This window comes from Tetrao urogallus, assembly GCF_951394365.1.
Source record: "Tetrao urogallus genome assembly, chromosome: Z".
Taxonomy (NCBI): Eukaryota; Metazoa; Chordata; class Aves; order Galliformes; family Phasianidae; genus Tetrao; species Tetrao urogallus.
In genome coordinates, this window is record NC_136816.1 from 42,394,000 (window position 1) to 42,408,416 (window position 14,417).

A 14,417-nucleotide genomic window follows, 5' to 3' on the forward strand; every position below is an offset into this window, starting at 1 on the left:
CAGATACAATTATTTTAATCACAAAAGATAATGAGGTTGTTCAAGAATGACTTAGGTAAATCCATGCTGATTGCTTATAATTGTTTTCTCAATTATGTGCCCAGAAATTGATTCCAATAAGACTTGCTCTGTAGTACCCTTAAGGACTGAAGTGAGGCTGACCCATCTTTGGTCTTGGTTCACTTGGCTTTTTATTGGAGACTTCCCATAATTTCCACAACTTTTGACATGAATTAATCTTTTCAGCAGCCTTGGAAGCAGTTCAGCTGATCCCATGGATATCAAGTATAAGTCAAGTACTCTTTACTATCTCCCACTTTAATCCACTGCTGATAGGTACTTCTGTAACTGCCTATATTGTAAGGTTTATCTATTGCTTCCTGCCACTATTCCATACTTCCTCTCAGGAAAAGGCCTACATTTTCCTTGTTCACAGTTTCAGTAGTGCAAAAAATTACTTTTAATAACTGTACTCACTTGCAAGCCTCAACACCAGAAGGGCTACCACTTCTCCTATGTGCCCACGCAATGTTTCTGAATTCATCCTATGCAGCACTCAATGCCTGCACAGTTTTTTATTTTCCTGCCATCCACTAGTATTTGGTGATGAGTTCTGCTTAGTCAAGCTGCATTCCAGATGCAGCCACATGTTTTCAGTCACCTGTTTTCCGGAGTATGACAGTGGAAGACACCTGGGCTTGGAAGAGGCTGTCTATAAAGTCTTGACAACTTTTCCTGAGCTCTTAGGGCTCAGGGGATTTCCACGTATTTCCAGCTATTTCCAAGCTGAAAAGCCTACTCCTTAATTCTAGCTCTGTACTGTACTACTGTCCTCTCTTTATCTTCTCAGGCTCTTGAGATTCATAACTTCATGTCCACTACTACCATGGCTTCCACTAATTATTAGTTCCCCAATTAGCTCTTCCTTGATTTTGAGCAGAGATCCAGCTGCATGTCATTCCTGGTTTGCTCAGGAAGCACCTTCTTCATGAAGTTTCTTCTGCCACACTATCTTAACTTCACTGTCATCCCAATACAAAACACCAACACTACCTATTCCAATTGCTGAAATCATACGGTTGTGATGCACTTTTCTCTTTTTAGCAAGCCCTAGTAGCCAGAACAACAGGTAGATTAGAAAATTTCATTGTTTTTATTGGAGGTGTTGGTAACAATAATTTTCAATAAATTATCAGATATTACAAGCAATACTTTAAACAATTTGAAATATGTTAAAACACTTCTAGGTCATTAAATCATTTCACTCAAGCTGCCAGCAATCCAATCACTGTTCTGAAAAATCACATAATCTTTTAACCAAAACCATTCCACTTAAATTCTACTGTTAAAAAATCTAAATGAAACTCTGTACAAAGGTTTTTGATAAGTAAAAGAATCAGAAGTGTCACAAAACAATTAAATTGCTGGGGAAGCAGGAGGGGGTGAAGTTGAGAAGATGTTTCCGGGCAACATGCTGATTGCACATTTGCTATATTTAATATGCTGGAAGGTGATGTACATTGATAGCATAAAAGAAAACAGTGTTTTAAGAATTCAATAGCCATTTTAATAAAAGGATCCACTAACATGTATGTAAGCCAATATAAAAAACCCTGCAACTTTCTTTTTAAATAAGAAATTAAATAGGAATTGGCAATTTTCTCCTAACAGGACAAAGTAACATTTAAATAAAAGATACAGTATTCTGTACAATGTATCCAATTATTTCCTTTTTCTTTTTATCGTAAACAATGGAAATAACTTTTTAGTGTAAGTATATTCAATAATAAGGCCTCCACAGAGGGGAGCCCTCTTGAGTTTAGAACACAATTTATTCAAAACTGCTGTTAAAGTTTTAATGTGTTCTTCCAAAACAAATATCAAGTTTACTGCAACCAAATTATAGGCAAGTAAATAATATACTGAGAAAAAAATTGTGAATGGACAATACTTTCAAGCTTTTATTATTTCATATATATTTTAACTTAAAATACAGTATCTTTTATTTTTTTAATGATTACATTTTAAGATGACTATTTGAAGTCAGATTCCTGCTTTGCAACATCAATTTTTAAAAAGCTGTGGGTTTTAAGTGAAGGAATGTAAATGAATGCAAGTCCCCACTGGTAGATTTGAATACATAACTTGTTATTTAAAAAAAATAACTTGTAGTGCAAATGTCTGGAGAAGTTATTTCTGAAATAACATCCATGAATCCATTCCACTTCATACCTTTATTCTGGCATCACTGCCAGATTTTTCTGCTTTCCATTGCACCTCCTGCTTCCTCAGTTTCTCCAGGTCATTTAGCAGGTCAGCACAGCAAGCATTTAATCCCTTATTTTCCTCCTCCAGGCTTTTTATAACCAGTCTGTTTTGCTCTTCTTTCTTCTGTGCACACTCCTCAGTGTCCTGTAGAACAGTACCACAAGGGCCGATAAACAAAAAAAGTGAGAACTAATCAGCAAATATAAACTGTGCAGTTTTACCCTCACAGCAGCTTCTTCTATATTTGATGGCCAAGGTCACCTGTGTACTTTTATTGGCCTCTTTCATGCAGGTGGAAGGGTCATATTTTTTAGCTGGATGACAGCTTTGATGAGTACACATTTGCAAAGAGCCCATTAATTGATCAAGCTGCCTTTGATGCTGTCCCCAGCTATTTTTGAGACCCACACAGACATATCCTCCCAGACCTCGGCTTTATCAATTAATAATGCCAGTCCCATCAGAATCTAATTACAAGAAGCCACATCTTCACACTCCTACTTTCTTTGCTCCATTTCCATCATTAACTATTTATCTGAAAGTTATAAAGCTTGGATTCCTGGCTTTAAAGCATCTTCCTCGGAGTTCATATGTGAGCAAATGGTAAGGTATAGCAAGGCCTAAGGCAATTTTTTCTCCAAGCTTGTCACTTTCTGTGCCACAAAGGCTGACACTGCTTAAAGAACTACTTCAAAGCTACAGTCTTATAAAACTATGTACAAGTCAATATACCTTAAGTTCTTGGCTTTTATCTTTAAATTTCTGCTTCAAATTACTGAATTCATTCTTCAAACAGGCATTTTCTTCATCCACAGCAGTTTTTCTCTGAATTAAGTTATTTATCTCTTGCTGCTGGCCTGAGAGTCTCTATTAAGAAAAAAAAAAAAAAAATCTGCAAGACAAGAAGCAATTACAAAAAGAACATGCATGTATTGAAAACATTTGAGACCTAAGTTATGTAAAAATCTACTATATGTAATTTTATAGCATTCTTTTTGTTTCAGTAGTACTACAACCATACCCAAAACTGCACCATAAACATAAAACACAGTAATGGGGAACTAAATATTTGCTGCTACTGAACAAAAAAATCCATTAAGTTCAGAAATGAACAGAAATCATCCAGTGAAGCTTAGACAAAGACAGTAATTTGTACAAATTATATTTGTGGTTGAGGATTACATTAAAAATAGTTTTTGGCTTGCACTTTGAACACACCAAAAATCCAGCCACAACATAGAGATGAAAATTCTCCAAAATTCATGAAGAGAAAAAATCAAGTGAGGAAGCCAGAAAAACTATATTACAATATGAAAGAAAATACATCTAATTGAATTTGAAGCTCAAGTAAGCAAAACAATGGCAACTACCACACAGCAAAATCTCAACACCATTAGAAAAAACAGTTTGAACTTTCTTAGTTCTTGTTAGGTTCTTGCATTTTATTTTTGAGACGTTCGCATTGAAGCATCTCCAGTTTTTAATATATAAAGCAGCACTCCACATTTTTCCTCAGGAGCGTGTTTTAATTCCACAGACTGTTGTGCCCCTTGCACTAATCAAAACAGCATTTATATACATCATTTTCATAGTAATAATGCTGTAATAACTGTGGAAGAAGCTGTTGCCTCGGGGTAAAAACACAACTGCTTTCTCTTTCATATACTATCTAAATGAAACACATTCAGAAACATTGAAAAATGGTTAACAGAAGGAAGTATGTCTTCAGAAGGTTTGCAAGTTCCAAATGGTTAATTCTGCTTCATACAATGTCAGACACAAAAAAGAAGAAAAACATATTAAGAAAAAAAACTAACATGCATCAAATAATACAGCTGAAACTGATCCAATAACCACCGCTTTTAAACCAGCATGTGAAAGTAAGGACAAACAGTACCTATGACAATAGCACTAACACTGTCTATGTCACCAAAAAACACTAAGTAATTCACCTACAAAAGAAACCTACAGAGTGCAGGTAGCAGCCATGAACACAAAGCAAGCTATGCAAGGGCAGGCAGAGCTTGCTTAAATGCTTTACAGTGTCTGTGCTATGGTATCCAAAGCCTCCACGCTGTACCAGCAAGCTATCCACAATCCTCACAGATAGATGGGGCAATTCTGAAAATCTGTTTCTGAACACCAGCCTCACCATGAGATAGAAATGTTCTTCTCTGTCCTCCTAGGCATTACACTGAAATATCTAACAACTAGTTTAACATTAAAAACAACTTCTTCAGTATTCCTGGAGTTAAAACATGTAAAAAAGCACTAATTTCACATATTTGATGATGGTCGGAGTTGTTTCATTATTATAATTTAAGCCACTATTGAGCTACATTGATACTAAGGCATCAGAAAGATGTGCAGTGACATTAATCTATGTATTTAGAAAAAGTCTTAGTCATTAAATGTATCACAGTTTCATTTTGTGGATTATATCTTTGCCTTCATCCGTTCCATCCTTTACTTTTTAGCAGAGATCTTTAACTTCTGCTGAGTTACAGCAAATCTCTGCTTCTCTTGTGTAGACCTCTACTCCTTTTCTACACATCATCTCCTCACCATTCTTGCAAATATTTTTATTATTCTCTTTTTTCTCCTACCACCAACCCTCAAATGTTTTGTGTACATCGTTCCTCCATATACAGGTATTCATTTATCCTTCCAAACAGTACTTGTATCCAAACTTTGTTCTTAATATGGCACATTTATTACAAAATGAAAAACACTGCACTGCAAAGTGAAAATATTTTTCAGGAAAGAACAAACCTTTGAACTGATCTGGCATACTGAGAAAGGGAATGCAGTACAGCTAGCACATGTAGCAAATACTGAAAACAAACCAGAAACAGATAATGTCTAGTGAACAGCGTAGGGCGACATGAGGGATATTTTATTCTTTCATAACAAAATCAAAAAGTTAAAAAAAGAAATAAAGGAAAAAATGAAGAAAAAAATAGAATCCGTGGTAGAATTCAAAGATGACAGACTTTCTAATAGGACTCCATAGAATCTGGAAAAGAGTGAATTTGAATGAAAGAGAATGGAAAAATTAAAGCAAAATCAAGAGAAGTGAAAGGAAATACAGGAACCTTATTCTGACATTCTGAAATTTTTCCTCATATACCATTAATTCAAACTGACCAACAAGCCAGAAAAAAAATACTTAGAAAATTTCATTAATAACACCCTTTTACAAACAGTTCTGTCACTTCTGTTACTTTAAGACTCAAATGTAAGTACACTGAACTAGTTTCTATTTAAAACAATGTTTATTTGATAATTAAACCTCAAAACGCTAACATAGTTGTTTATTTTTATAATATAACTAACTCCCCTGCAGAGACCCATTCTACTGCACTGGCATTTTAAATAAAAAGAATAAAGTTAATGTTTACCTAAAATTAGGGGTTCATAATCGTTCTTCCTTTTCTTCCAAGATAAGGATAAGCCAGAATTCAGAAATGTGCATGAAACTTTCTTCAGAAACATAACACAATAAATGATCCTTCTTAGTTTGGATGATTTGTTATATTATATAAGATGCTACCGTTTATCCACAAGTTCAGTGCAAATGTGTTATTCTAATTTCACAATATTCAAATAATGACATTGTTTTGAAGTACTACTCACAAGTTTAGAGGAATGCACAAAGTATTTCAGATTTGATTTATATATATGCAGGTATATATGCGTAATCAAACTTTATGCATGTATAATGCATGAACATAAAAGCACATAGGTGATATACTAAAAATCAGCTTGTGCATTTTTCTAATTTACTTAGAAATAGTTTTCCATAACCATGTAAAACAAACTCAACCAGTTTGGGCTTCTGGTTTTTGTTTTTTTTTTTTCTGTTTGCTCTTTTATTTAAATTCTTGTCTCCTTGATAAGAATAGTCGTATTTTTGTCCTTAGAAGGTAGGCTGGATTTACTGCAAGACAGACAGCATGCATTAAGCAGACATTAAAGAAGAGACTGAGAAATTAAGAAATGTAAGCTTAATCAAAGACTCCTTTCTTGCATATTCTGAACCTTCCAGACATCAGACTTAACTTCAAAAAGTGAAATATTTGTTCAGACATTATTACAGTTACAGGAACAAACTGTTGCTGGCAAATAATCATTAAGTCACATTTTTTTAAAAGTATGAATCTGTATTACCACTGAAAGCATTATTTATTTCGTTTGCTTCCCTCCCAATCCCCTATTTCTAACAGAATTCATGTAAGTCACTCCTTTGAGTCTTCCTTCTACCTTATTATTATAATAATGTATATTATACAATATTTATAATATTATTTTATATAATATATATATAATATTTATAATAATATTTATATTATATTATATTTATAATATATATTTATATATATTATATATATAATATATAATATATATTTATAATATAATATATATTTATATATATAATATTTATTATATTATTATACAATAATTATAATAATGAGGTAGAAGGAAGACTCAAAGGAGTGTTTAACAGGACAAGTATATACTAAAAGAACACTATCCACTCAGAAACACCTGTTCAGTAGAGTTTACGATTCACAAATATACATCCACAAAATCTCCAAGTTTAGCTCTAGCTCTTCTAGTGTACACAAGCTTAAATTGTGTTGAAATTATGCATATATATAAAGCATATGTTAAGCATGTATGTTATGCAAGTGTATGCATATACTTAACATACACATACATTCAAAAAGCAAAATCAGAAAGATCTGCAGTTTGTAATGCAATGCTTTCCAGCAGTGTGGATAATAACAAAGGCATGAAAATACTACAGAAGTGAAACTAGTAATTTCAAATGCTTGTTCAATACTGCTATCACGGAATTTTAAACTCAAACAAGCTACTTACTTTGCATACTTTGCAGCATAATCAGACAGATAATCTTGAATTAGACTCACACAGTAATTACTTATCCCAACAATTGACCCATGTAAGACTTTATATCAATCAAATGGCAACTACATCATATCAATCACTCGGCTAACTCACCTACAAAGTCATCTACTATGCAGCATTGAAGCATTATTTAGGCAAGCTATACCTGCATGGAAAAAATCCTATTATGTTTTGAGGCATTTCCTGAGTGACATTCTGTATGCTCTGATCTTTTCTTCCAAGCAAACTGAACTTTTACTATCCTACCCATTCATATCATATGCTTATAAAGAAAAAAAAAAAAAAAAATCAACACAAAACCAGCAAACAGGAGTACTATTCATGAGCTATGATTTGGTAGAAATAAGTCATGAAGAAGAATTTCTAAGATACAGATAATTAAGTAAATTATCATCTGCCTTAGCCTGCACAGCTGTTCTTACATTTTGCTTCCTCAAACAATGGATTACATATACAGTAAAAGGAAGTGAGTAAAGATTCACTTCTTACAGTGGAGAATACAAGCAGCGCTCCTATAAGACTATCCCACCCTGGTAGCCAAGTGAGATAAGTGAACCAGAAAAACAATATATACGTGGTCAAGCACATGGGGCATTCATTCATATGACAGTATTTTGCCACACAAAAACACACATCAAGAATTCACCAAGTTCTGCAGTTTCCATTGTTTTTGTCTAGATAATATAAAATACAGGTTAATGCTACAGAAGAACAATCTCAAATTTTGCATTGACTGCAGTCATGCTTATTTGAATACAACAAGATAACAGCAAAGTTCAATAGGCTGTTGACATTCTACAGCACAAGAACTTCTGAATATAAATAAGACACTTCCAAAGGTTTCTCCATAGACAAGCTTGCAAATACAACAAAGATGTGAAATCACTCTAAGGAAAACCAAAGAGATCAGCTGAGAAGAACCAAAGAGTACCATTTCTACACTGTCAGTGTCCAGAATGCTCCAGCAACAGTGTGTACAAAGAAAAAAAAAAAAAAAAAAAAAACAACTCTGTGATCTGCTAGAATAGATCTGATATTTGGAAAAATGTCATTCTAGAATTCATTTTTACGCTTTCCCATAGCACCTCATTAACTAGAACAAAATAAAGGTGTTTTCCCCTGCCCCACCCCAATAATGTCCAATTATGTACTATAAATAACTACTTTTATTTAAATACTTTCATATCAAAAGAAGCAAAATCACATTCTAGGAAATAGATTAAAGCAATGGGAAAGAGTTCTTCTAGTTCTGACTTTGAAAGGAAACAGTTCAGAATCTCTTAAAAGGCTGCTATAATTTTCTGTCAATGTTTGTTGTGAATAAATTCACAAAAAGATACACATTTTTAACTACATTTTATTTTTATCTAATAGGAATTTAGACAGTATGGTACCTCATGCAAGACAGTGGAAATGACAGTAAAGATATAACTAATGTTAGGAGTTTGTTCCAAAAGAGAAAAAGTCTATTACTCTTGGTCATTGTATATGCTATTTGATGTTGTGTTGTCATAGACACCATCACTGAACTTCCAGTCTTCAATGAAGGATATTTAAACATTACATTTTGTATACAGAAAGAACTATGAAACAACAGCCGTACTTACGATCACTGCATAAGAGGGAGAATTGATGTTTTTGAGAGGAGGAAGATACCCATGATACTGCAATACAAAACTGGATCAAAATATATCATTGAATTGGTATGCCTAGCTAGATAAAAGCAGGGTGTATTTCATGTCAACAAGTTAACTCACATCTATTGATAGTTTATCAAGATATCCCTAAAAAACATCCTTACAAAACAGAAAGACAACACATATATCCTTCATTAGTGATGATAAAGATACAGAATATCGCAGGACAACTGATTTCTACAACAGGCTGATGAAGCTTTTAATGAAAAACCTGAAGCCTCTACATTTCGATTAAGTCCCCATCGATGACTGTAATAAAAGGACATGCATTCCATTTCCAATACTAAAGAAAAGTGCAGTAGTATACTTATAATGTGCTCTAAAGAAGATAAAAATGAGCATAAATAAGATAACTAGTAAAAAAAATGAAATATTTATTCAATACAGCAACTTTTATTGAAACTGACATCTTTAAGTGAAATTAATTTACTACATACATTATTCTATTACCCATTAAATAAAAGTGAAAATATTCTCTTTTAAAATGCTTTTCTTCAAAATTTCTCCTTCAACATCTATGTGTATATTCTCCCCTCTTCCAACACCTTTGTTTCTACAGCAGCTACTTGAGATTAACTTATGCTCGGAAATTTCTCTCTTCCCTTCCAATTTTCTTTTTTTCCCAGGAAGAATTAAATCAGCAACATTTCACAGCTTTCCTTCCCATATTCTCAAATTTCTCTTTATCTTTTTCAACTTCATTATTTCTTGTTTTTCTAAAATTGAACACTCAGAAGCACGTTTAACATATAATATTCCCAACAATATTCAGGTACAATGTCCTCACAAGAAGAGAACTAACTAAAGAAAAAAACAAACTCAAACTAAAGAAATCCAGTCTTTATTTTCTGATAAACAGAAATTCTATGTAAATAATTCATGCTGTTTGTTATAGATGGCATATGTGCTATTTTGCAATCTGTATGCTGTCCTTTCATAGTCAAAATGACTCTAGCCATCTATGACACAAAATGCAATTATTTTTTTACTCCATACAACTCCAAAACTAAAATGCTGACAAAGCTAACTGGTTTTACAGTACCCTTAACAAAGGATGACTGCATTCAGATACCTGTTCAACTGAGAACTTGACTCCTGACAAGTCCAGGAAAAAACCAGGGGAAGAAAAAACACAACTGACACGTATAGTGGATTAAAATGTAACTCGTGCAACAGTATTATACATATCTCATTATTAATTCCTATTTTTCATATTTGCCCTTAAGCTGTAACAATCTTAAAGGGAAAAAAAAAAAAAAAACAAGGAGAGGAGAATTGAAGTGCAGGAGACTGCTTAATTTCCCTACCATCAAACATTTGCTTTTATACTGTTCTGTACTTTCCAAAACTCCAAAATTAAACAGTTCTAAGGATTTACCTAAAAAAAGAAGTACGAAGCTGCCAAAAAACATCAGCAAACACAATCCAATTATTAATAAGAATTTTTGAACTTCTGTTTCTACCAACAACAGATATGAATTAAAGTTGAAGACATATACAAGAAAGAAATCTGTTCTGCCATCTGTTCAAATGTTTTTACCTACCCTTTGCACGCTAGAGAAACAAGGCAGATCTTTTCTCCAGTTGAAAGAAGAAAGCAAGATCCTTTACAGCACTTTCATTGAAAAAATATCAGGTAAAATGGTTTTACAGAGAAGCAGATCAGAAATATGATTAAATTACATCACTTTGCAACTCCTCTATCACTAGTTGGTCTTGCACCTGAATTTTCACCTAACCCAGAGATAGGTTTTTAGAGTGTAATCCATTACAAACACTGTTCCCCACTGCCCTCTTTGGGCTAGTCTGATATGACTAATTTGGTGTCTTCAGCGAAGTTTGCTTTCTTAACTGTATTTACCCAACAGAATTTCTCAGTATTTCAATAGATGCGGTAAATACTGCAGGAATTAATGCAGTGACATCATACAGCCTTGCAACTCCAGCATCTCACTTTCACTAGCATGAAAATAACTATTTATTGCCAGCAATCTAAGTACGTGATAGCACCAACAAAACATTATGTGTACCACTGCTTTCCACCTATGCCCCTCCTACCAGCTACGTAGCAGAGCTTACTTTTGCTTACTCATAAGAAATAAAGTCTTGCTAGTCTGTTCTTACCTTTAGTCCTTACCCTCGCCTGCTCATGTGTAACACAACTATTGCCAGCAGCTGTGTTTTAGTACTGATAATGGAAGCCAAATACTGCTTCTGGCACAGTTACCATAAATAGGTTTGCTGTCTCTAACACAAGAGTTACAAGTTCCTTCCACTTAGAGGAACCTTTTCACAAGAACACAACTTTAATTCTGCAATCAGGCAGCAATGCTGAAAATCTGCCTGTTTTCCTCTAAGGGCAGCTCTTGAGATAACTACTACAATGACAAAGCAATCTACATGACAATCTCCCGATATCACCACTAACATCACCTTAACCATTTCCTTAACCATCTCTTTTGTCTAGTGCCTCTCAACACCAGGCCAGATTAGATTTTCTATAGTATCTCTAACACTGTACAGTAAAGCAGCACAGCCCAACCTATTGATTCTTTCTCTACTCCGTCTTCTCTACTTAGCTGCTATGTTTTGAAATGATGCAAAGCAGCAGTCCAGCAGTCCAGCCCTCCAAGTCAGGCAGGAGAAAATCCCATCTCCTTCTTTCATCCCACTAATTTCAAATCAAAACCAATAATCTACTAAACTGAGCTCCTCTCTTCTCTTCATTGCAGAGCATGATCTTGAGAGCACTGGTTTTATTTTTCCTACACCTACAGGGCCAGCAGAAGGTCAACTCTAGTCTTTGTCTGTGGAACTAGGTATGACTGCGAGATCTGCAGAAAAGGACACCCAAAAGTGTTTAGTCCTATGACAGCAGTATTTCATTACACTCACATACATCAACATTGCCAGATCAGGTGCAGGAATGAAGAAGCTGTTGCTATAATTAACTCCTCTGACAAGCCCCTTCTTAAGGGTGGTCAGCAGATTCATACTGGCAGTACCTAAACTCAAAAGGCACATCATGCTTCTTTCTACTACTCCTGTCTTGAAGTTGAGGAAATCTTCCTGTATTTCAAATAAAAATCCTGAATGAAATGAACGTGAAAAGAATCTTCATCTACCATGTCCTTCAAGGGAAAATAAAATTCAGCTTAATCTTCTCAAAATTAAACTAACCCTATAATGTAAAAAAAATTGTTTCACTAAAGGAAATATAAATAAACTGAATACATGTTTGATTGCAGTATTTATAGGTCTCCTTCACTGGAGAAACTTTCTTGCAAAGTTTACAAACTCCGCATAATCTCATCACTGCTGACACAACTAGCCGAACCTCTATTACTGAAATTATTCCCATATCCTCCATTACACAAGAATAAGCAATGCTACATGCAACTGGAAATAAAATGTTAAGATGGTAATAATAAAATATATGTTTGTCTTAATCTAATAGCAGCATATTATTGCAAAGAAAAATAATCAAGTGAAAATACAAAATTTAAGAAAAAAATTATTAGCATTAATTAGTGCTTGACGGGAGAATTATGCTTTTTCCAATTGGACCCCTTAAGGAGGCTTTAGTATAGATTTGTACAACAAGCCGAAGATTTTCAAGTAGAGATAATGAGGCAAGCTAGTCCTGTTTTAACCACTCTGGAGTATAATCAGTTGATAAGGTTTCGAAACCTTACAAGGTCTAGGACAAAAAGATTAGCTTTAGTTCCATCGAATCAAAATTGAAACCTAATTAATTAGAATTGTTATAAAGACAAAAAAATGTTTATTGCTACTTTTGTTCATCTATAATTTCATCATCTAAGATAAACAGAAGAAGATAATTTAATCTATCAGTTTCATAAATAGCAAAAACTGAATTTCAGTTCCCATATTGTCCTCTTAAGCAACAGTTTATGTTACTTTAATGTATTCTTTCAAAATCTCACTTTACTTTAAATGAGAAACAAAGAAGAGGGAAAAAGAAAAAGCCATTATGACAGCACCCAGTGATCTATTTCTTGCACATACACAAATATTATACATTAGATAGATCAGGAAGGAAACGTTTTCAAAGCAAAAAGGAGAATGAAAAAAATATCTGCAGCAGTAAGCCTTTGGAAGAAGAACAAATCAAATTCTAGGAAAATGATACATTCACATAAAGACTCTAGTTATAAAAACTATAAAATCAGAAATTGCATATGTGGCAAGGACACAACACTACATTCTGTGGTGCTAAAGGACATGAGTTAGTGAAGAAACTTGGTAGGTCAAGTTGATAATTGAACTCGAGGTCTTCCTCAGCCAAACTGATTTTGATTCTATGACTTAATGATATTAGTCACAGAAAATAAAAATGACAGTAATAATAGCGGAATCACAATTCATCCACCAAGATCAAAGGAGTCAGATTTATTAAGTTAAATAGCAATCAAAGACTATATTACGTACATTTCTAAATTAATTACATTGGAAGATTTTCAGTAATTTCCTAAAAAAAGGAACATCTTCGACCAGTTGAATTATCTCAGTACAAAAAAATTTAAATTAATTTTTAGTAGTAAATACCAAATTTACCATATTTACTGCATGAGGAACATTATCTACTATTTACAGTCATTTTAACTGGGCTTCTAGACATGTCAGGATAAACTCTAAGCAGAGTACAACAGAACTCTCATATTGCTCAAGAACTCTCAGATATCCCATGTTGCCCTTCTAGGGTTTTGTTGCTGTTTCTGTCAGAAACACCAGCTTACACACATGTAAATCTACAAGAATCATCATTTGTTTGTCTTTTTTTCCCCCACAGTCTGAATGGATTTATACAATCAACTGACAAGTGGCCACTGAAATTCCTACTAAAATAATATTCTTTCAAAAATGTTAAAGTTGCAACTGAAATTTCTATGTGATGCATGAGGAGGAAGGTAAAACCAATAGAAAAATGGACAATCTCACCTTTCTAGAGGTAATATAGATTGGTAGACTGCAACATGTAAGTTTCAATTGTTGCTATCTGTACTTCACAGAATAGAATTTCTAGTGTTATTACTGTCAAAATTGACATTTCCATAAGCAATGTATTTGCAAGTCAATGACAAAAATAATATATTTTCCCTTAGATGAACAAAGAACAAACCCAGAAAGACAAAATGAGAATGATTTTCACTATTTTGCTATCTAAGCCAGATGGCTCCAAACCACCAAGAACAATCCATAAATTCAGAAAACAGTCCAGTGGCACCTCAGCAATTTGATGAGGCAAGGTCAGAATGCTACCTCCACTGTTTATAGCTTTTATGTACAGCACTAGCATCTGACATCAAATTTCACAATCTCATCAATGATACACTATTGGAAACTGTATGAAATCATTTTACTGTGACATGTTTCAGCTGCCACTATCACCAAAATAATAGCTTCCATTCTCTACACCACTTAATTCTTCCCATTGTATTGCCAAGCTCTCCTTCCTCTGGCTGCATCTTTTCCTTGATACTAGTTACTGTGTCTAGT

General features: G+C 33.8%; 1 protein-coding gene across 1 annotated transcript in view; it reads right to left on the reverse strand.

Annotated features, from left to right (window-relative positions):
* CNTLN (centlein) overlaps positions 1-14,417 on the reverse strand; it is a gene marked incomplete at both ends in the record, with an annotated part of 184,813 nt that overhangs the window by 135,989 nt on the left and 34,407 nt on the right. Inside the window, 2 exons of the mRNA XM_079548565.1 lie at positions 2,233-2,412; positions 3,001-3,135. Of these exons, the coding sequence (XP_079404691.1) occupies positions 2,233-2,412; positions 3,001-3,135 (315 nt within the window). The remainder of the gene's footprint in view (positions 1-2,232; positions 2,413-3,000; positions 3,136-14,417) is intronic.